The sequence below is a fragment of the Mauremys mutica genome, chromosome 7 (assembly GCF_020497125.1).
Source record: "Mauremys mutica isolate MM-2020 ecotype Southern chromosome 7, ASM2049712v1, whole genome shotgun sequence".
NCBI lineage: Eukaryota > Metazoa > Chordata > Testudines > Geoemydidae > Mauremys > Mauremys mutica.
In genome coordinates, this window is record NC_059078.1 from 4368853 (window position 1) to 4392465 (window position 23613).

The window sequence follows — 23613 nt, forward strand, 5'->3', positions numbered from 1 at the left end:
CTTGATCTAGAGAAACATAGGACAAAGGAGAGATCATTAACTGACTCACCCTCTGGCTATTACAAGTGATATATGAATCTAAACTCAGCATGAGTCTGATTTAGAATCATGCCCCCAGGAGTGTAATGTACCTATAATTGAATGGCAGATTTCTTAAACACACCTGCCACCTGGCTAATTTTTTCCCAACTTCTCTGTCATCATTTCCTCAATCACTGAATTTTGGATCATGTCATCTTTCCATGGATCTCTTTGTTATAAACATCTAGTCATGGCAAGACCTTGTGGCAAATGTTTCCTGTTTCCATTCCTTTTCCCGTTTTCCAAGTGGGTCAGCATCTGCTGCAAGTTGCTGATGGTATTTCTGTGCTTGTCCTCTCTTGGTATGGCCCAACAACTAACAGGAACAGCTAATCCTCTGTAGACAAGTTTTGCCTAGAATTCGTAGTCATGACTGCAAACCATGCAAAACCTGCTTTGGAATAACACTTCTGTAGTCAAAAGGCAGGCCCCCAGCCAGTTCCCATTTTACTCTTGTCACAAGATCTGAGCCAGTAAACAAAGCAAAGGTATCATTGGCGTAACAGTGGAGCTACATGGTAGGCACTTCTTCCATTTCTACCACATACTTTTCCTCCTTGATCAAGTATTTCATAGCTTTTTCTCCCCCTATGTAGTGAGCTATTCTTCTGGGGCTTCTATTGACTTCAGTGATCTCCTGATGAGGCCCCAGGAGTTTAAGAATTCCTATCCTGGAAATGGGAATTTTGTCATTGGCCTCAGTAGCACCTAGGATCAAGCCTTTAATTTCTAAGATCAGTACAGAAACACCTGAAGGATTAGTAGAATGCATGCTTGGCTCTATGGCCTAATTTAAGAGACTATAACTGCCCTGACCAATTTTACCATAATCCAAATTACCATAATGATTGGCTCACTGAGGCTGTTAGTTAACCTAAATGTATTAAGCCAGATGTTCTTCAAAGTTTCTGGTCTGAGTAGAAATGTCTCGGCTGTGATGCTAGTCACTTTGTATCCCAAGCTGAATTTACATGGTAGGGTTTAAGAAATTCAGTTTAAGAAATCCATTAGTGGTAACATCCATGTTCTCAGGCCTCAGACTATATTGATATTAGATGTTTTCTGGTTAATTCTTTGCTTTTGATTGCGTCAGATGATATGGATGATAGAGTTTCTGAATAACATAGTTGATTTACAAGTCATCAGTAGATATGGTTATGATGTAAATGTGCTGCTTCTTCAAGTATTTATCAGTGTGAACCACACAGGAGGTGCACATGTGCCTCAGATGCATGAGACCAGAGACTTCTTGAGTAGCAGGGTCTGTCAGGGCTGTGCATGTGCCCTGTGCCTCCTCGTTTCTCCCTGTGTGAGGGCAGAGCGGTAATCTTCCCACCCGTGACAGTGAGATGGAATCTGGTGAGTGTCCAACCTGCTCATTGTGAGCTTCAGCTAAACCTTCTGAATTTCTTCATAACTCCTTTGATGACCTTCATCTGCAGTTGCTGTGACTATGTCAACCCATTTTGACTGATCGCTAGAACTCTCACCCCATACAAACTCTCTCTGTCAAGGTTCCCTAACATGGTGGCATCAGACCCTGTCAATCCTCTGATGACTGATCCCCTTAAAAGATGGACATAGAAGGTGCCTCTTCTGTTGAGGAGAACTGCACTTTCCTAGCAGATGCTTGAAGAGCCTTTGCTGTGTAAGTCACAAGAGGTAAGGCTTAAATTACATCTTCTTGAACAACCTTTGAAGGAGCTATCAGCCTATGAGGAGACAAGGTCCAAGATCCTGTCAGTGGACAAGCCAGTGTCCTCCAGCAAAGTTTGGCACCAACAGAGATTGTGCTGAGCATAGAATCAGAGACATAATAAAGGAAAGTCATCAGGTGGCCAAGAGAGCACTTCAGTGGATGCCTCCGACTCCAGGGCAAGAGCTGTGGCCACCACAGTGACAATCCACAGAACATTATGGCACCAAACATTGGGTACAGGCCACAATTGAGGATCTATTGGTCTAGGGCATGGAGCTCTTCAGCAAGTAGACAAAGAGCGCTCAGCACATGTTTAAAGATTCTAAAGCCACCTGACCACAAACCGTCCTGGCCCTAGCCCCAGTCAAAGCTGTGGATTCCGTCCTCCCAATGCAAGCATCCTGACTACCAGACCAAGAAAAGACTGAGGTATGGCAGAAGATGCCAGCCTACCTCCTACTTCGCAGCACACCCTGCTCCCACGGCCCGCCAGCAAATTTGACGGTATGATTGTGAGACACATCAGATCCAGTCAAGTTTGCACTACGTTCAAAAGCCACCTTGCCTCCTTCCACCTGCAAACACAAGGATGTGATTTCAGGTCATCCTGGTGCTGAAAGCCTTCAGACTAGCCTGCACAGGGTTCCTATCTGCTCTGCGGAACTCCATGGTGCAAATCCAGATAGACAACACATCAGTGATGCATTATATAACAAACTGAGAGGCACTTGCTTATCACCTCCTTCCCAGGAGGCCATCCAGTTCTAGAAGTGGTAACATCAACATGGGATAACCCCACTGGCTCTGCATCTCCCTGGGGTCAGCAATGACCTAGCAGAGTTCTTAAGCAGGCACATAGTGACCAACCACAAGTGGTCACCGAAGGAGCATATCATAGACTTCCTATTCCATCTATGGGAACTCCATGATAGACCTTTTTCATCAAAAGGACGATACCAAATGCATGAACTTTTGTTCCAGAGGAGGTGTGAGTCTGGGCTTGTTGCCAGATGCCTTTCTTCCCTGGTGGTCTCAAGGACTCCTGTATGCCTTCCCACCAATTTCTTTGATCCCCAAGATTGTGTCCAAGATCAGGAGGGCTTAGAGTACAGTCATCCTGATAGCCTCTTAGTGGCTGAGAGATTTTTTGGCTGTCATGCATGCTACAGATGTCCATGAGATCTACAGGCGTGCCCAGACACACTATCAGAATCAAGGTTAGATCTTGCACCCAGGCCTGCAGTTGTACATGCTGGTTTGGATGTTGGCTGATTGAGCAGCACTGAAAAAGACTGCTCCTTTCATGCCCAAAACATTCTCATATCAAGCAGGAATCTGTCCACCAGGAACATTTTCTCCTCACAATGGAAATTATTTTCCATATGGGCAGTCCAAAAAAATCTGGACACAGTGGAGGCACCGATTCCAAAGATGGTCTAGGAACAGGCGGCACTGTCATTCAAAAGTCAACTAGGCGGCAATATTGATGTGTCACGTTCTGGTGCAGTTGGATTTGATCTTTTCACACTCAACAGTACCTAAATTCCTTATAGGCCTCCTTCATACTTAACTTACAGTTATAGAACCAGTTCCCTCATGGGACCTCAATGCCGTCTTCCTGAAGCTCTTGGAGTTTCCCTTTGAACTACTATCCGAATGCTCCATGTACCATCTTGCTATTCATTGCTCTTTCTGGTGGCCATCACCTGGCTCACAGAGTCAGTGAAGTCTCTGTGTCTCCTTAAATGCTCTTACGGCTCGACCTCCTTTTGCAGTCTTTCATAGGGACACGGTGCTGCTCAGACCACACCCCAAGTTCAACCCTGAAGTGGTCTTGGACTTTCACCTAAAATAATCCGTTACCTTGGCAGTCTTCTTCCCAAGGCAACACTCGACACTGAGAGAGAAGAAACTCACCACTCAGGACATATCCTGAGCTCTACACTATTACCAGAGTAGGACCAAGCCACTTTGCCATTTCTGACTCATCCAAAGGTTATGCCATCTTGTCACAGAACTTCCAAGTGCATCACACACTGCATTTCCATCTGCTATCCTCTCTGGTGGATGAGCCTTTTCCTGTGAACATCAAGGCATACTCCACCAGAGCACGGGCTGCCTCTATCACCAGCTTCAGAAGCGTGCCTATCTTTGAGTTGTGTCAAGCTGCAATGTGGAGTAACACACTGACTTTTGTGAAACATTATGCTTGTGATGTGGCTGCCTGGCCAAGGCACCAAGTTCACAAGAGCAGTACTGCAATCACTGTTCAGCTGAAACTGCTCCCTCCCATCATCCAGGGAGGACACTGCTTGCCAGTCACCCACAGTGGGACTCACATTGGCACATGCTTGCAGAAGAAAGCACGGTTACTTACCTTCATTAGCTTGTTCTTGGAGGTGTGGTAGTCAGTGTAGATCCTACGACCTAAGTCCGCGCTAAGCTGTGCGGCTGCGCAGCAGCCTATTAAGCCCAGCGCAGACACTCAGGGTTGCGGCGGAGAGATGTGTCCCTCCCCCTGCCCCAAACCAGCCCCGGCCTGGACCTGCTGCAGCCGGGGGAGAGGCACTTCTCCTCCCCTTCCCCCGTGCCCAGGTGCTGCTGGGCGGAGTCTTCTCTCCCTGCTGTAGCCCCAGAGCAACCTGCACCCCAAACTCTCATCCCTAGCCCCACCCCCCAGCCCTGAGCCCCTCATCCCCGGCCCCACCCCAGAGCCCGCATCGCCAGCCGGAATCCTGACCCCCCCAAACACCAACCCTCTGCCTCAGCCCTGAGCCCCCTCCCACACTACAAACCCCTCGGCCCACCCCCCCAACACATGAATTTTGTTATGTGCACCAGTATGGAGGTGGTGTGTCACACATCACATAACAAAATTCATTCCGCATATGGGTGGGAAAAAATTAGAGGGAACACTGCCTACGACCTACCCTACAAGCAGAAAAGTACAACACTGAAACTTGCAAAAAATGCCTTCTTTCTTGATTTCCATCCCTGGAAAATATTTCAGGTAGAAATGAAAATGCAAATTTATTCTAGTAACGAACAAAGTTCTGCATTTAAAAATACTTTGGTAGTACGTTCTGACACCATGACTCATGTAGAGTAATACCTTGCTAAACAAATAGTCCAACTGAAATCAATAGGATCACTCTTGAAGTAAAGTGTCATTCAGTATAAGTACGGGGATAAGAATCTGGCCCTTAATGTTTTAATATTACTTCCTCCTTATACATGCTGTAGCCACAATGAAAGAAAACTGCTTCACCTTTCTGTGATGTGTCTAAAAAGGATAGTCAGCTTGTGGCGTAATCCTGCATTCCCTGCACATCCAAACTCCCACGGCAGGCAATGGGAATTCTGGTTGTGCAAGAAATGTACTATCAAGTCCTTGGAGAGCATGTATAACATTTATATTATGTTCAAATAAGAATAATACATGTAAAACACAACTAGTAATAAACCCAAATGCTTTAAACAAATCCAACAATGACTGTAGGCTGAGAAGAAAAATTCAGTACTTGCTTTCAAATGTTAAGTCCCCAATACAGCCCACATTTATGCATATGCTTAATTTTAAATGCATGAGTAGTCCAATTCCAGTGTTTGTACAGTGCCTAGCACTATGGGGTCATAATCATAGATGCTACAGTAATACTCACAATAAATAATAATGAGATCTGTCCCAGGCTTTTTAAAGTTAATACAATAATGTTTAATGTGTATGCTAATAGAAAGCTTGAATGATTTCATTCTGTTGAGCTGAAGTTAGTACAATGGATTTGGTTGCTCCTTTCTGCTTCAAAGGGAAAAGATCATTTGGATTGCTGTTTCATTTATAATTAATGATGACCTAATCTAAGATTTTACATGCAGTTTTAAAATTCAGATTTCATTATGACGGGTATAATTTTTATAATTAACATTGTCCTTCATGTTAGTGATTGGCATGTGATTAATAGTGCTATATTAGATTAAATCTTTAAATAAGTGAGATTAATGTAACTGCAGAACTGCATGTCTTATTTTACATATTCTGCTTTTCTTTTTATGCTTTTATTATGCACTACTGCTGTATCAGAAATCTGCCCTGGTGTTCGTTTGATTTCATTATAAAATGTAGATGATAATAGTTTCGCTGAAAGGTATTTTGTGCAATATTTCCAATATGCTGAAACATCAAGACCCTGAGTGTGAATATTTTCATTTTAAATCTTTTTTCACCTTTTTCATTTTGAAAGACATTGTTTAAAAACCAATAATAATTAGTTCGTGCTTACAATTTGAATAACATAAAAGTTAAAAAGGAATTGTGCCCCCTGATACGAGGCTCTCTACAATTATAATTTATCTTAATAATTCTAAGGTCACTGACTTCAGCAGGGAGACAACATTTAAAGGGTTTTCAGCATGTAGTTCAAACTCTGGGGATGACACCAGCTGCGTTGCCCTACTTTATTATTTATGCAGATATGATCTGTCTAGAAAATGTCCACTGACAGTTCAGAAATATTATAGCCACTTCTGTGACGTTATTTTACCCTAAACAAGTTGCCTAACCTTTCCAGCTCTTTTTGTATTGCAAGAAAATATGATCTATCAGACAAATTCCGAGGGATACACTAACATTTCTATTGCCTCCTTATTTTAAATGCTTTAACAAGTCAAGTCATTCTATCGCTTAACTAAATGTACTGCACCCACATATACATACACTGCAACTAGACTTAAACACAACACTAAAGGTTTAGAGAATATTCAGGGCCAGGTTGCACAAATACTCAAAACTCAGGCAGTGCTAGCACTAAGATTGCACATGAAATGTCAGCTCCCCTGTGTGTATGCTTTACAATACAGTTATCAGTTACAGGACCAGGACTGTTTTGAATATATTTTTTCACAGTCTTAGATGCAAATTCTTCCATTCTTATACTCGTATTGTTAAAATGGTGAAAGATATCTTAGTAGACTTAGGCCTTTTTATGTAAGCTCTTGTCTGTCTAAGGGGTGAAATCTTGACTTTATGGAAGTCAGTGGGGCCAGGATTTGACCCAAGGTGTATATTTAACAATATATCAGCACCTACATACAGTTCTTTTCTACCTGCAGCATTTCCTATGTTAGATGCAGTTCACACCGTGCAGCAGTTAACTGTGAAGCTATCTCAACAGCAAGCTACACAGATAATTCAGCTGTGGTGTGTATATATAAAAGCAAGTTTTCATTATTGCTCCGTGTCATGCACTTAATATGTAATATATTATGTAAATGTAATTTCCCCCCTTTCCTATAAATGACTTTTAGGGACTCAGTTTTCTGACATACACAGGGATACAAGATGCTACACATAGGTTAGATGCAAGGCTAGATACATCTTGCACTATCAGGAGTTCTTCTGCACATCTCTTTTTGAAATTAAACATTGTGAAGCCCGCAGAGCATTTAACTAAAACACAGGACTTAGTAAAACTATTGCTGGAATCACACCCAATGTTAGCATCATGGCCCTTCCAAAAAAAAAAAAAAGGGAAGAAGAAGAAACAAAAATAAAGTATATAAGGCCCTCTCAGAGGAGATAGCATTAGGGACCAACTTTGTGATCAAGCAACATAGTGTGGGTTAAATAACAACAGTAATTTTTTGGAAGGGGGGGCGCTGATTTATTTGATAAAGGTTTTTTAACTTGTTTTTTTCACAAACACACAACAATATACCAGTGTACAGAAGTTGCTGGTTGGAGAAAGTCTACATAGAGAAAACAGCAACCAGTGGAAAACATTTAAAGTCTCAGGTTGTCCTGAGATATTTTTCATTATTTAGGGAAAGCACAATGGAAAGTGAAACTGAAAAAAGGAAGCACTTGAAAACAGGGGTGAGGCTGGGGTGCTCCCTCTCATGAACAGTTCCTGATTTGGGTGCTGGACTTCTGGTTGAGACCATGAGAAGCACCAGAACTCCAACGACAATCCAAACTAGAAATGAGGAGTGTCAGGCAGCACTTTGGTTTTGACCTTCTGGATTCACTCATGACCCAAAATGTCTATTCCAATCCAATACCTTCCTAATCACATTGCTAATTATACTGCCTTTTAAATATGAACCTGTACCTGCATTATAGTTTTAAAATATACTGGGCATATTGATTCCTGAAGGAATGTACTGCATGTTCATCGCCTCTTGCCCTTTCTTAGGTGAAAAATGAATGGGTTTTTTTGAAATGCAGGTGAATATCATCCATACCCACAATGTTAGCAATGCCGACTCCTTTTGTGGAGAGAAGTGAGTTGCATTATGTCCAGTGATGAGCTGCCAAATTTTTAACAACGGGTTCCCTCCTCCCTCCAAAATTTTAACAACCGGTTTCCCCCTTTCTCCCCCCCCCTGTGGGGGGGGGATCGTGCCCCATCCAACCCCTCATGTTCCTTAACACACACACTCCGAGACCCCTGACCCATCCCCCCTTCCCTGTCCCCTGACTGCCCCTTGCCGCCCCACCCAACCCCTCCTCTCATTCTCAATGGCCCCCCAGAGCCCCTACCCCATACAACTACCCCTTCTCTCTGTCCCTAGTGCCCCCACCACCTCATCCAACCCTGCTCTTTCCTGACTGCTCCCCGGGACCCTTGCCCCCATTCAATCCCCCTGTTCCCTGCCCTCTGACTGCCCTGACCCCTATCCACCCCCCCCCACAACCCACCCCCTCCCTGCCCCCTTACCACACTGCCTGGGGACCGGGTCCACTCTGCCAGGACCACGACCGGCGCCGCGGGGCCCGACTCCCCGGGCCGGGCCGGCACCGGGGCCCGACTCCCCGGGCCGCTCGGCCCGACTCCCCGGGCCGGGCCGGCACCAGGGCCCGACTCCCCGGGCCGCTCGGGCCGACTCCCCGGGCCGGGCCAGCACCGGGGCCCGACTCGCCGAGCCGCTCGGCCCGACTCCCCGGGCCGGGCCGGCACCGGGGCCCGACTCGCCGAGCCGCTCGGCCCGACGCCCCGGGCCGGGCCGACGCACCGGGGCCCGACTCGCCGAGCCGCTCGGCCCGACTCCCCGGGTCGGGCCGACGCACCGGGGCCCGGCCACTCGGCGCGACTCCCCGGGCCGGGCCGGCACCGGGGCCCGACTCGCCGAGCCGCTCGGCGCGACTCCCTGGGCCCCGCTCGGCCCGGCACCGGGGCCCGGCCGCTCGGCCCGACTCCCCGGGCCGGCACCGGGGCCCGGCCGCTCGGCGGCAGCCACGGGGCCCGACTCCCCGGGCCGGCGCTGGGCTGGAGGGAGCCGCGGTCTGGGACCGGGAGCTGCTGAGCCAGCCGCACCTCCCCTCCCCCTCCGCGCCCCAGCTTACCTGCTGGCTGCCTCCATGCTGCTTGTTCAGGCTTCCCGCGAACATCTGATTCGCGGGAAGCAGGGGAAGGGGAGGAGAAGGGGGCGGAGCAGGAGAGGAGTGGGCGGGAACTTTTGTTAAATTTAGCAGCCCTTAACAAGCGGTGCTAAAATGGCTGCTAAAATTTAACAACGGGTTCTCGCGAACCCATGCGAACCCGCTGCAGCTCACCCCTGATTATGCCCCTCTCAAATTCATTCTGCATCATAATGTCCATGCATATGATAGCTCCCTACAGAGCCTCTCAACATCACTCCATAGTTGACCACTGGTCACTATAGAGTAACAGGAGTCACTCCTGCAGCAATACCAGATCCTGCTGGCCAGGGAGGGATGAACCAGTTCGCCTCCGATTTGAATATCCCACACACTAACATCTGGCACTTCCATCAGAATACTGGAGCAGTCTCTGATTATAAATCCTTCTAACCCAGAGATGTTTACCCAGGCTTACCTAATTTGTACACTACCATGGAAAGCAAGGTGTTTCCCAGTGAAAATGAACATGGTGAGAGATTGTGCTCAGATTTTATACTGGTGTAAAACCAGGCTAGTTCTGTTCACACTGGTGTAACAGAGGGCTGAGTCTGTGCCATGAAGAACTGTTATCTTTGCACTTGTAATTAGTTACGAAGACACATTTTTAATATATTTCCTCCCTTTGAATAAGCTACAGGTCTGGTAGAAAGTATACAGTATATTGACATTAACAAATGTCAGTGTGGTTTTAGGCTGGGAAAAGTAAACAGTGCAAAAGGGAATATGCATTGAACATTAGGGGTCCTAATTAGCTATTATAGGATTCCATTAATCTCTTCCATTGACTAGAAGAGTTATGGTCTCTGAGGCTCATTTGTCTTAAGATGGAAGAGAAGCGTAACCATAGCCTTGTGGCTGAAGATATCTGCAAGAAAAAGTACTTTCCATGTATCCAGTTACATTAGTATGTTTTGTTAGAAAAGGTTTAAGGAAATAGTCTTCAGATTAGACAGTCACCATCAGAGCAAATGCCTTCAGACAACAGTGTGCCATATTAGTACATTATGTGTTTGAGCATAGATCTCCCAAGCTATATGTGGCCAAAAACACACCCTTCCCAACTAGGTTAATTAATGCTCTTAACTAGGAGGTTTTGGGGGCATTACAGATGGGCAAAATATGGCCCCAAAGTGCATTAATTTGTGTCAGCTCCATTTAAGAAGAGAGCTGGAAATCAGAACGATACCTTCTAGCACACCGCATCGAATTTAGATCATGTACCTGAAGGCCTTGCCAAACGACTCCATGTTAGTTTAAATATCTTTAGTATCACTGCTTTCTTGTGTATATCAGGGAGCATGAAGATGTATTTATGGACTGGGAAGAAGGATTCTGGATTCAGTTTGTCTGTCTTGTCTATTTAAATTATGAATTCTTCAAGGCAGGGACTCGAGCAGGTGCAGAGAAAGGCTACTAGGGTGATCAGAAGAATGGAGAACCTGCCTTATGAGAGAAGATTTAAGGATCTTGGCTTGTTTAGCCTAACAAAACAAAGGCTGAGGGGAGATCTGATTTCTCTCTATAAATACATCAGAGGGCTAAACGCCAGAGAGGGAGAGGAGTTATTTAACTTAAGTGCCAATGTTGACACAAGAACAAATGGATACAAACTGGCCATCAACAAGTTTAGGCTTGAAATTAGATGACGGTTTCTAACCATCAGAGCAGTGAAGTTCTGGAATTGCCTTCCAAGGGGAGCACTGGGGCAAAAAACCTAAGTTGTATCAAGACTGAGCTTGATAAGTTTATGGAGGGGATAGTATGACAAGGGTTCCTGCAATGGTAATATCTCCAACAGCCAGGGAGGGCTCTGAGTTACTACAGAGAATTCTTTCCCACGTGTCTGACTGGTGCGTCTCGCCCACATGCTCAGGATCTAACTGATCATCATATTTGGGGTCGGGAAGGGATTTTCCCCCAGGACAGGTTGGCAGAGACCTGGGGGGGGTTTCACCTTCCCCTGCAGCATGGGGCATGGGTGACTTGCTGGTTTGAGTAAATGGTAGATTCTCTGTAACTTGACAACTTTAAATCAAGTTTTGAGGACTTCAGCCAGAGGTTATGGGTCTGTTCTGTGGGTAGATGGGGTTCTTGACGTGCAACGTGCAGAAGGTCACACTAGATGATCATGACGGTCTGAGTCTCTGGGTCTTTAAGTCTGAGTCTCTTACTATGCGTCTGTACAGTGCCTACCACAGAGATGTTAAACACCTGGCCCGTGCCAGATCCAGCCCACTCAATGTATTTATGAACCTGCCACCGCACGGCATATTCAGATTCTGTAGAATCTAACCTTTTATTTTATTTTATTAAGTTTCTAAACTTCATGGCGGAGAAGTTAGGCTTTCAAAGGCTAAGCACGTGTAACTGTTACAGTGCTATTTTCTTGGTCTGCAGACAGGCGGAAACAGAAGCTCTGGAAGCGTGAACTCCCCCTCCCCCATTATTCTCATTGTGATGTTCATCTGCGTCACGTCAGCATTATTAACTATTTCATTGCTGATCATTTTATCAAATGGGATGGGAAACTGGGTTGGGGTGAAGCCCATGGAGGGACTTGGGAGTTGCTATAGTAGAGAACATACAGAGGGAAGAGAGGAGGAGAGAGACGAAGAGAGAGAAGGGGGAAAGAGGCAGAGAAGGCTGCATAGGGAAGGTAGAAAAAGAAAGAGCAGAATTAGCTGTGGTTATAGAGGTGAGGATACTTTGTCAATGAGCAATAATGATAGCTAAAAGTTTAGTTAATACATAAGGACCATATTCTGTCCTTGATCTTTGGTACCAAATGCTCATTGAAATTAATGGGAATTCAGAAGATTGAAGGGAGTTTGTCATCCTAAATGTATGCCACGGCCACAGCCATCATTAAAAATGGAGTTTTGCTCTCTGCAAAATTTAATTTGACACCCTGATCTAATGCAGTGGGTCCCTGATCTCAGCTCGATCTCTAGGCTCTACTGCAGGACAAATAAATAATAATAATGAATAATAATAATATTTTGTCTGATTTTTGTATTATGTGAAATTCTTAATACAGCAACGGTTATTTTCTAGGAAGCTTGGGACACACTTTACTTTGTGGGAGAGGGAAGATTCTTTTACATACTGTTGGCACTGCTGTCCCTGTGATCTATGAATTCATGAATGTTTTTGGCTGTAAAAACATAAATGTATCTTAATGAAATACTATTATATTCTAATATTATAACATACCATTGGTGGTATTTACATATTGCAAATTGCTAGTGATATTCTAAGGCCGTTTGCTAAAATGATCGTACTCTTATCAAATGTTCTCAATGTTCAAAATTACCATGATGAGGTGATCAGATTATAAATACATATTAAACAATTGCCCTTGTAAATAAAATAGAAGAAAGAGAATATTTTCCCCTCAGGCTGATTCAAGTCCAAAAATGTCAGTAGATGCAAAAAGCTCCCCCAAAGCCTTACTTGAGAAAATGAAAGTAGAGAAGTAATGACACCGTCATTAGTAACTGCCATGAACCAGAGAAAAATCAGATGTTCAGGGTTGGATCTATAAAATTCTTGCCAAAGTAGAACCTCATTTACACATACTGTATATTTGTACCCTTTGCTAAAAAAAGCATATGTGATAGCTTACTGATTTATTAGTTTGCCAAAGATCTTTCACTCTGAATACAGTAAATGTTACATGTCTCTTTGTTTATCTTTAAATTTTGCTGAATATCTGTAGCAATATTTGGATTTTTTCTATCGTAACATAGATATTTTTGAAAAGCAGGAGAATGCAGAAAATACTGCAGCTGTAGCACAAAACCATGTGGGAGGAAAAATACATCACAGGTACTTGAAGTAAACATAAGCCACATGTAACCTTCAGAAGGATATTAAATAAAATACATAAATGTCTAAATAGGGCCTTGAATGATGCAATCAGACAGTAGTAACATTGGGCAATAAGTTATTGTGTTGTAGTGCATGACATTTTCAAAATGCCGTGTTGTGAGCATTAACTAATTACACCCGGAACGCACAGGGATTTTACCAATTGAAGTGGTGAATGTAGCAACATTGAGACCCCAAAAATAAGAGGGCTTATCTAGATGAACAGAGCAGCTGGGGTGTAAATCTATAGTGCACTGGCATGTTATACACTGTTTGTCCATGTAGACCTTGCTACCACACGCACAAAGTTCCAGAGTGTGCTTTGATTAAGGCTCCATCTGTGCTACAGCACTTACAACGTCACAGCTGCATCGGCTTAACTTGTGCTTGTGGTGGAGACAGGAGGGAGCTCTTCCATTAATAACTCCTGCCTCCATGAGCGGCAGTAGCTATGTTGGCAGGAGCTGTCTACACCAGTGTTTAGGTAAGTGTAACTTACATCACTCAGGGGTGTGGATTATTCACACCCCTGAGCGACGTAAATTATACCAAAATAAATTGTAGTGTAGACAAAGTCTTACTCCACTCTGAAATAGGATTAGGTCAATGCACATTAGAGAGCTTTTAGCTCTAGGTAGCAGGTTCCACACAGATACTTAGACCTTATCTACACTACAGGTTACTTGGGTATAATTTACGTCGCTCAGGGGTCTGAATAATCCACACCGATGAGTGATGTAAGTTACACCGAACTAAGCGCCGCTGTAGATAGCGCCATGTCGGTGGGAGAGATTCTCCTGCCAACGTAGCTACCGCCTCTCGCAGAGGCAGGAGTCATTGAGCCAATGGGAGAGCTCTTTCCTGTCACCAAAGAGTATCTCCACCAGAAGCACTACAGTGGCACAGCTGCGTCGATGCACCTGATCCGCTGTAAGTGCTGTAGTGTAGGTGTAGCCTCAGCGTGCTGCAGATTTACACCCCGTTTGCCGCGCAGTAATTGTTCCTCTAGACAAGCCCTGCTGAGGTGGGTATCCCCTACATCCCAGTTTTACCAGGACTGTCCTGGTTTTTCTTGATGTCTTGATTTCCGAGGAACTTCTTCCAAAACACTGGAAATGTCCTTAGGTTTTTATTGCATCCATCAAAACATTGGGGTTCTTCATCATTCAAAGTGTTCATGATTTATTGCCGTACTGAATAGAAATGGCTCTGTGGTTAGCAGTCCAGCGGAGTGATTATGCCATGTTAGGAACAGTGTTTGGAGTGAAGAGAAAACTCAAATGACTCTACCCAAGCTGTTCTTTTGCTCCAAGTGAATGTTAATGATGCTTATATAGTATTTCATTACAGATTCATTGGGATACTACTGTACTGTAAATTAAAAAGGAGAAATTCCTCCACTCCGGGAAATACACCTGTGCTGCTGCTGAGTCAGAAGCTGTCAGCAGTGATACAAGGCCCATTTTTTAAAGTATACTTTATCTTTTGTGTGGCTATTCTGTGACTCTTAAAGAATTTGTTGCCACAAAAGTGCTCCAGGTTTTGATTGTCACCTTATCGGAGAACTCACAGCTACTTTCATTTTTAAAATACCCCCAGTTAAAATACTCCCAAAAGTATAATTGACAAAATGGTACTGTAACTTTGTGCTAAAGGATAGCTTTGCAAAAATGCATTACAAGGCCAAAACCACTACTCATATTTGTAATATCTAGGATTAAGTATCTTGTGTGAACAGTCACACCCAGATATCAATAACCGATATGCTAAGATTTCTTGAAAGTATATACAGTACAAACCATGCCACTAGAGAACTCCAAGAAGGCACAAGTAAAATATTCTATGACCTGATGTTGAAGATGGAGTTATGGATCTCACAGTCTCAGATATGAAACATATCAGCGTATTTACAGAAAAAGCATGACCTAGCAACTCTGAATATCTTTCTCTTTCTACAGATGACATGGAAGCCATTCCTGTCAAACAGTTCGTTAAACATATCAGTGAGCTCTATTCTAATAACCAACATGGCTTCTCAGAAGACTTTGAGGTAAGTTTCATTAACCTTTAATGAAATAGCCTTTTCCTAGCCTAACTAAACGTTCTGTGGACTCACAGTAAGGGACAAGCTGTAGTTTATTCCAGTCACAATGGGCCGGGGTTTGCTACTATTGCTCACACTAAATAATACCTTACATCTTGAGCAGCCCAGGAGGAGTAAGATACGTCTCAGCCCTGGTCTACACTGGGGGTGGAGGGGGATCGATCTAAGTTACGCAACTTCAGCTACGTGAATATCGACTTACCGTGGTGTCTTCACCGCAGCGAGTAGACTGCTGCCGCTCCCCCGTCGACTCCGCCTGCGCCTCTCACGGCAGTGGAGTACAGGAGTCGATGGGAGAGTGCTCGGGGGTCGATTTATCGCATCTAGACTAGACACGATAAATCAATCCCCGCTGGATCGATCGCTGCCCACCGAAGCCATACCCTCAGTGTGAGCTAGAATCTGCCCCTTAGTAAGCAAAGTTAAACATGGGCACGGAAATTGCTGCTCTTACCTGTTTATGTTGGGCCAGATCCCAAAGTCCTTACTCAGTTTTATACTCACTCCTTACTCAGAAAAAGTCCCACTGAAGTCATCAGGCTTTTTGTCAGAGTGAAAACTGAGTAAGGGCTTCCAGTTTGGCCCACAGTATTTATATTATGCGAATATTTTAAAATATCTAGACCAGATTCTGATCGGAGTTACACCAGTGTAAATCTGGAACACCTCCGTCAAAGTGTAACTGAGATTAGAATACAGCCTCGTATCTCTCTAAACCCAGGTACGTGACACTTCTATATTCTACACCTAGTAACAAACAGGTTTTGGAGCTTAGCAATCAATAGGGGATTGAACCTGCAATTGTTACACATGGGTAGCCTCGGTGATGCCCATGGAACTATTCACAGGAGTAAGCCCCAGTCAGTGTGAGTAAGGGTTGTACTCCCAGGCACTGCTGAGTGAGCACAGTCATTCTGTAGCTAGCATTAACAGGAGTTCCTTTCAGTCTGCTCACAACTGAGGTTGGGAATATTGGCACATAAGAGGTATTTTCAGCTGAGAAATCTGGTAAATGGTATGCAGCTGTGGCATTGCCTCCACTGAGGGCACAATGAGACCACAATAGGTGATATTCATCAAGATATGCCTATTTTAAAATGTTATGGAGGGATCATAAAGGCAGCTGTATTTACAAACACGACCACAGAACAAAATTGGTGGTCTAATATATAAAGCCTTGTCGCTGAATGCAATAAAGACAAGACTATATGCAGGAATTGTCTTTTATGGGATCATTTACAACATTTACTGCCTCTGTTTGGTTGCAGTCTGTGTGAGCGGCTGCATTGTCTGATACCCAAAAACTATTGTGTAAGTCATAGATATTTTGTATTCATGAGAACGGCAAATGGGTGAGGTGTTAAAGTGATTTAGTTCAATTGGCTGCTGGCTGGATGACTGAACAGGAATATTGAGGCATTTAACAATGTTGATGGTATTCAGGACAAACATTTATCCTCCAGAGAGTAGAATTTGATCAGAATGATCAAATGCGACTCAGTCTTCTCAATTATTTATGAATTGAGCCCCCAGTGCTATTCATCACAGCTGGTTTTGACACCATTTAATTATTCAAAATAATCAGCTACACATCTGTAAACTTGATCTGACTTAATATAGGCTTTGCTTCAGCTGTCACAAAATCATTGCTATTAACAAACGTTGGATATCTTCCACCTGTGTTTTCAGCAGAGGAAAACACTGCTGTAATAGCCTTTTCTTCCCTTTGTACTGGAAGCCCCCTCTGTGACTGCTACTCCATGGTAGCTTGTCAGCAGAGAGAGCCAGTTAGTTCTCTTCTTGGGAGTTCACTATCTCCTAAGAAGGGAAGTAATTTTCTTTGTGGAGTACCTACTCCCTAGGCCAAATCCTGCTCTCTGTACTGGTGTATATCTGGAGTAATTCCTTTAAAGTCAGTATAGTTACTCCAAACTTATACTGATGTAAGAGAGAACAGAATTTGGCCCATGTTTCCTTAAGAAGAAGTAAAAATGGAATCTCTTCTCCTGAAAGAGAGGTAGAATGATCATCTTGAAAAGATAATGGATTGATACAGTTGTGAGGAAACACCGCTTCCTTTTGTTGCATGAGGTCTCCTGCTTACTCATGGAGGGACCTGATTCTCCTCTCACATCAGTTTCACCCCAGAGACATCAGTAGAATTGCTCCTGATTTACACTTGTGAGATAGGATAATGAGGCCTGGGTGGATCGATAAGAACACGGGGTAATATTTTCAGAAGCACCTAAGTTACTTAGAAGTCTTAAGTCCCATTTTAAAAAGTGGCTTTCTGTCTTAGGAGCCTATGTCTCATTGACAGTCAGTGGGATTCAGCCTCCTTAGTGCCTAACTCATGTCTGAAAATGGGACTCGTTCTTAAGTCACTTAGGCATTTTTGAAAACTTTTCTTTCTGTCTGTAAAATGAAATTGGAAAAAGAGAAAACAGGAGGCTGGATGCTGAAAGAATTGTACCCAGCACAGGAAAAAAAGTAAGTTTTCCAAAGAGAGACAGCCCTCTTAGAGGACGGGGATATCGGAGTCTGAGAGGAGGTCCCAAAGTAGCTTCAAAAGTTCTGCAACAGGAAGTTTTCCCCTTTGTGTCTTTATGAAATAAAGCGAAGAGGGAAATGAGCATGATGGGAACAAGTGAGGTCCGCCCTGTGTAGCAGGCACAAGTCGTGTTATGTTTGATTAATCTTTTTGGTATAAATCCTCTCCTGTGTTTTTGGGAGCTTGCCTTGAGTTGTATTGGGAACTTCATTATATGAGGAGCATTCCTTTGGAAGCAACGTGTCCAAATACTCAAAATTGCCTCTCTCTTAAAATGAGCTGTAATTACAGTGAAATATTTTGTGAATATGCTAGGGGAGCATTTTATGTAAAAGAAGAAAAGGACTTTGAACTCACAAGCTTCCCCTGGAAGGTAGATCCAAAGTACATCCATATTCCCAACAGGGAATCATACTGCAGGTCGACACTTTAGTGTCTAGTTAGCTAGTCTTTCTTATGTATAGAGAATGGCTAAGGTTAACCTTGAGAACAATTAATTTATTATTTTTGAAGTAACTAGAAATTAAAGTCCAGAACCTGATTGACCAACAAAACAGCCTTTTAAAATGATGCCCACAATGGATGGTTGTTCTGGTCTTGCTCCAACTCTGAAGAATAAAAATGAATAACAATAAAATTCCTGTGAAATCCAATGGGATGCAAAGCCCTTTTTGCATTGCTACTTAAGAAACAGCTCCAGCACAGGCATCCTAGGTTGCATCTGGTCCATTGCGTCTCTACTGCATCTTTGGGGTAGGATATGGGTGTCCCATACCCCATGTGCATTGCAGCAATGCTCTGTGGCATGCTGCCAGGGATTTTTGGGGGTGGTTCTGCAAGTATGTAAATCAGCAGGCCATTCCAGCCCACTCGTGGTTGGGGGAGGCCTGAGAGAGCATTCCTCCACCTCTGCACAGTCAGACTCTCTGGGGTGTTGCTGGATTTGACCCTGAGAGCTCTTGTATATACAAGGCGATAGCTCTCTGCCTCCTCCTACAGTGAAGCTCTTTCTCCCACAAGGGATTCTCTCTTTCTATTCTCAGTTGGGCTTATTACTAGAGTAAGACAGTGAGTTTTGTTAGCATAGCTGTGTCCTTTGGCTCTAAGAAAGGAATATTAGATCAGGAAATCTCCAAAGAGCCAGCTATGAATTTTTATAGCATAATACACTATTTGGATTTCATAGATCAGATAATTTTATTTGCCACCTCCAGTTCTTTAGTGGGTAGGTCAGCCCTGCTGCTGGAAAGATTAGATTGGGTAAATGTAAACTTCTCAGACCTGTCTGCTGCCTGTAGACGCATGAGGGTGGTGATTCACTGCCAATTTGGAGTCTGAGCAGGCTAGCTGAACTGAAGGCAGGCTGTCTACCTCCCTCGTCACATAAATTGAAAATATCTTTATGCTCTAGTGACACCTTCTCGGAAAGCTCTGAAATATAAGAAAACAGCATAAATCCATATCTTTTGAGATGTGGCACAGATCTGCTAACTTTGTCCTTGCAGCTGTTGCAGTTTGGGTGTCACTGAATATTTATTATAAGGTGATCCGTAATGTTTCTGTTTCTGAAGAGCTCTGTTGAAGACTGAGAAATCACTGTGTTTCCAAACTTTTCCTGATGTCAATGGGAGTTAGACACCTAACTGTGTTTGGGGATCTGGGCCTAAGGCCTAGTCTACACTAGAAGAGGTTTGCCAGTATAACTATGCTAGAATAATTGTATTGGCACACCCTCCTATCGTAGACACAGCCTCCACTGGCCGAAGACAGGTTTTTGCCAGTAGACTTGCATCAACGCTAGGGCTTTTGCCAGTATAAAAATGTCATTAAAGAAGAAAAATCAAACTCCTAACTGATATTTCTATACCAGCAAAAGTTTTAAGTGTAGACCTGACCAAAAGCTGCTACAGTCAGAGATTAACATTTTAATATCCCAGTCTGTGCATTTCCATATCGTATTGATCTTCTGAGGGATAGACTGGAAAGGCCAAAGATGCGTGTACTGTGTTGCTGTCTGATGGAGGAGCATCCATATTCCATCAGACTCTTCCTGAAATCCAATATTCTCATTACCTAGTTGAATGTTTAACCCCAGGAAACAGTTTTTGTAAATTCACAAACAAAATTCAAGGGAAACGGTACAGCAGGGTAGCCCAAATCCTGGACTTCCTGTTACTAATTGTGTATGTTATGGTAGCACCTGAAGGCCTTGTTCCAGATGAGGGCCCCGTTGTGTTCGGTGCTGTACAAACAAGCGGGTTGACCTGCTCCCTTCTCCTAAGAGCTCACGTGCCACTGAAAGAGAAGATGCAACAAGCAAGTGTAACAAAACAGTGGAAGGGAAAAGGGAATGTGGCGATGGTTGTCTCACTGCTTATTATCGCTTCTATGTTACCGTGTGTAGTTTGTTTTGTCCCTGCTTCTGTATAGACTATCCCCAACCACCCCTCTGTCTAATGTTATTGAAGGATTTATACCTGTGCTAGATTCTTAGAAGATTCTGTGCTATGCCTATTGCTAGGTCCTTGCAAGCTACTGGGTGAGTATCTGTACGTCCTCTTAGCCTTTGCCATGATAAGGCAGGACCCGCTGCAAGAATTACAAAAAGTTGGTTCTATGATTTTGGGGCCATGATAAAAATGATCTTAGTGATGAATGAACTAGTTGCTTTCATCCTCAACATACCAAAATAATTTTCAAACATAACTAGTGATCTTTTTTTAGATACGCTTGTAAATGAAGCTCCTTTAATCTACTCATGTAGCCTCTCAATCGTTGTTCATATGCTTACAAATCTCCTGATGTTAGGAAGGCAACTGACATAAAATAATCAGAGACATGTAATGCCCACAAAATTTGAGTCAAAAGACTGGGTTCACAATCACCCATTACAGTGGAACTTTTCATTCGTTCACGTTACCAGATATGCAGCAATTTGATTTTACGCTTAAATTTTGTGAAAATTCTTTGAAGTTTATAAAACTAATCTGTAACTTGTTTCAGAAAGGCAATGAAAATGAGTCATTAAATCTTGGTATATTAATTGCCAATTAGTATTTGCATGGACCATATAATTAAAGCTAAATTAGCCATTATAGCACTGAATATAACATTTCTTACAGTAACTAAAGGTTGGTTGAACCCAAGTATTTTGGGTTCTTGAGTTGTCAGTAAGTTGAAAAGGACAAAACAAGAGCATTATCCATTGATCTTCAAACATTAGTGTGTTCTGAGAAGTTAAACATAAAAGACACCACTACACTAACTAGCCTGAATTAAATTCAGTGAAAAGAGACCAAGAAGAATTTTTTAAAAAAATGCTCCAGACCCCATTACCCACAATAGTCCAACAAGAATCCTTCAGTTAAAACTTGAGGTTCTTATTCCTTACAGTCAAGCTGATAATGGAGTTTACCTGAGTAAAAACTTAGAGTAAGGATGTCAGGATTTATTTGGCCCCAAATTAATGTGTTTTGCATAGAGCAGCAGAATAATGTATGCATTAGCACCTGCAGAATGGAATATACAGAAGAGATGGTGACATTGTGGGAGGATAAGTAACTAGAGTTCTACTGTATCTACCTACATAGTCTCCTGTCTTGCTGACTGCAACCTTTTGCCCCTGGCCTCTGTGATACCCACAACACCCCATGATAAATGTAGCCACTATGATCATCTGTGTTGCCTACCATTCTGAGAATGTCACACTCCTCTTTGATTCTCCACTGGATTTTCCACAACATTTTAGGTTTCTTATTCTCTCCTTCAAGGCCGTTCATTGCCGTGCTCCACCCTACATTTCTGATGCTCTCTCTTACCATGGTTCCCCTTCCACCGGCTCTGTCAGCCTTGATCTTCCCATCTCATCTGTGCATTTCTCAGACAACTGGTTTTGTACTTTTTTCCACACTGCCTCCTCTGCAGGGAACACCCTCCCTTAGTCATAAGGCAACTATCCTCCTTAAAACACTTCCTCAAGATCCATCTCTCCCATGAATCCTGTAGGAAGTTAGCCATCTAAGCAGGACGTTTACAGAGAAATGATCATTATATTTTTAGAAAGAGTTGATTGTTTTATTCCTTTGCCACGTTTCCTGATCTTCAGCCACAAATGCCCACTCTGATACCATATGTATCAGTTTCTCTTTGCTGTCAGCCAAAAGGGCCAAACCATCAGTATACATTAGTTTTCTCTGTCTCCCCACAGGCTTGTTTCTCCTACTAATTAACTCTATAACTAGGGTGAAGAGAAGTGGACTCACCACCTTTGGGCTCAAAATGGTAGCTGCCCCATTCATTTTCTTTTTCCTCCAGGCCAAAAAACTCAAAACTCTCTGAAATTCCATGTATTGTTATCAACTTAGCTCTTGGCCCTCGATACAGCTCCTCTATCATCTCCACTTCTTAAAGTCCCCCTCCCATCCACCCATGTCAATATTCCAAACCCCAGCTCCTGCAGAACCACCTCATATGCTTTCTCAAGATCAATAAAAGCTACATAGCAGTAATATTCTCCATTTATCATTCTTTCACACTTCTGTCTCATTGCAAATTTATACTACGCTTTCATTTCCTAAGGCCATGTCGCTCCTCTCCTTTATTTTCCTCCACCTTGCACCGCAACCATGCCTCCAAAACTCTCTCGAGGACTTTGAGAAGCTGACTTAACAGCTGATGCCCCGATAAGTGTTTGGATCATTTGCATTACCCTTACCCTTCCAAAGAGGCACAATCAATCCCATTCTCCTGTCATCTGGTATCCTTGCATGATCCCATCAAACCCATAGTCATCTATGAAGCCACTTTGCTCCAGTATGTCCAACTTTCTTGATCATATCAAGAGTTATCTCATCTTGACCAGTCTTCATCTTCTTCTACCTCCTCTACAGAGATCGATATATTTTGAGGTTTCTCCATAATTGTTGGTGGTGCTAGCATTTGAAACTCCCTCTTCTCATTCAACAGTCCCTTTGACAATATTTTTCCATACTTCAACCACTTCTTTAAGGTTAGTAACCACACAGTTCCCATCCTTCAGACACAGATTTCTTCAGATCTTGTATTTCATTGTTCCTCTCTCTTAACAACCCCAAAACCAATTTTCTGCTATCATCTTCCTCCAGCTTTCTGTATAATTCCTCCTAAGCATCCATTCTTGCCTTGGCAACTGCCTTCTTAGCCTCTTTTTTTTTGCCTGTTTGTATGCATTTTTTATTCTCATTATCATGACCTGCTGCCTCAAACTCTTTGAATAATTCTTTATTCTTTTTAACTTCTCTTGTACATGTGACTTCCACCACCATCTTGTTCTCTGGAAGTGCCTCATCTTTGCCTCATGTTACCTCCACTGCCTTAATGAAACATTATTTCAAGTTCCTCCATTCTTTCTCCACTTACTTCACTGTTGTTGGCAAAGCATGAAAGCCTTCCTTTACTTAACTCTTCCTTTCTCTTCCTCTCCCTCTTATAAAACCACCAATGCAATTTCTTCCTCAATTTCATCTTCTTTCCTGTTATCTCAAATTGCCATCAGATTTTAGCTATTAATACCTTACCTTGTTATGGCACATATTCACTCAGTATAACCTTTATATCTTTCAACTTTTTCATGTGTTTCTCTTCTTATCAAAATATTGTCGACTTGGATTTTTGCTTTTTCTGCTGTAGAATGTCACCATGGGGGATTCTTTTATTTTCAAACCATGTATTCACCACTGAAAATCTGTAGAACAAACACCACCCAACCCATTTCTCTCCTTCTACATTTCTTTTACCAAAGCCAAATTTACCCCCCACTCCTTTCATGGGGCTCCCTTCAGCAACATAGCAAGTTCCTATCACCCCCAACCACTAACAAGATGATACTGTCACTCATAACCACAAACTCT

General features: G+C 43.2%; 1 protein-coding gene and 1 long non-coding RNA gene across 4 annotated transcripts in view; one reads left to right on the top strand and one right to left on the bottom strand.

Annotated features, from left to right (window-relative positions):
- Positions 1 to 23613, top strand: part of PTPRG (protein tyrosine phosphatase receptor type G) — a 569213-nt gene that overhangs the window by 521984 nt on the left and 23616 nt on the right. For all 3 annotated transcript variants that reach the window (XM_045023221.1, XM_045023224.1, XM_045023223.1), the window contains one exon: positions 15029 to 15120. In XM_045023221.1, coding sequence (XP_044879156.1) covers positions 15029 to 15120 — 92 coding nt within the window. The remainder of the gene's footprint in view (positions 1 to 15028; positions 15121 to 23613) is intronic.
- Positions 19926 to 23613, bottom strand: part of LOC123373933 — a 56661-nt gene continuing 52973 nt past the window's right edge. Inside the window, exon 3 of the long non-coding RNA XR_006580944.1 lies at positions 19926 to 20020. This is a non-coding gene — a long non-coding RNA (uncharacterized LOC123373933). The remainder of the gene's footprint in view (positions 20021 to 23613) is intronic.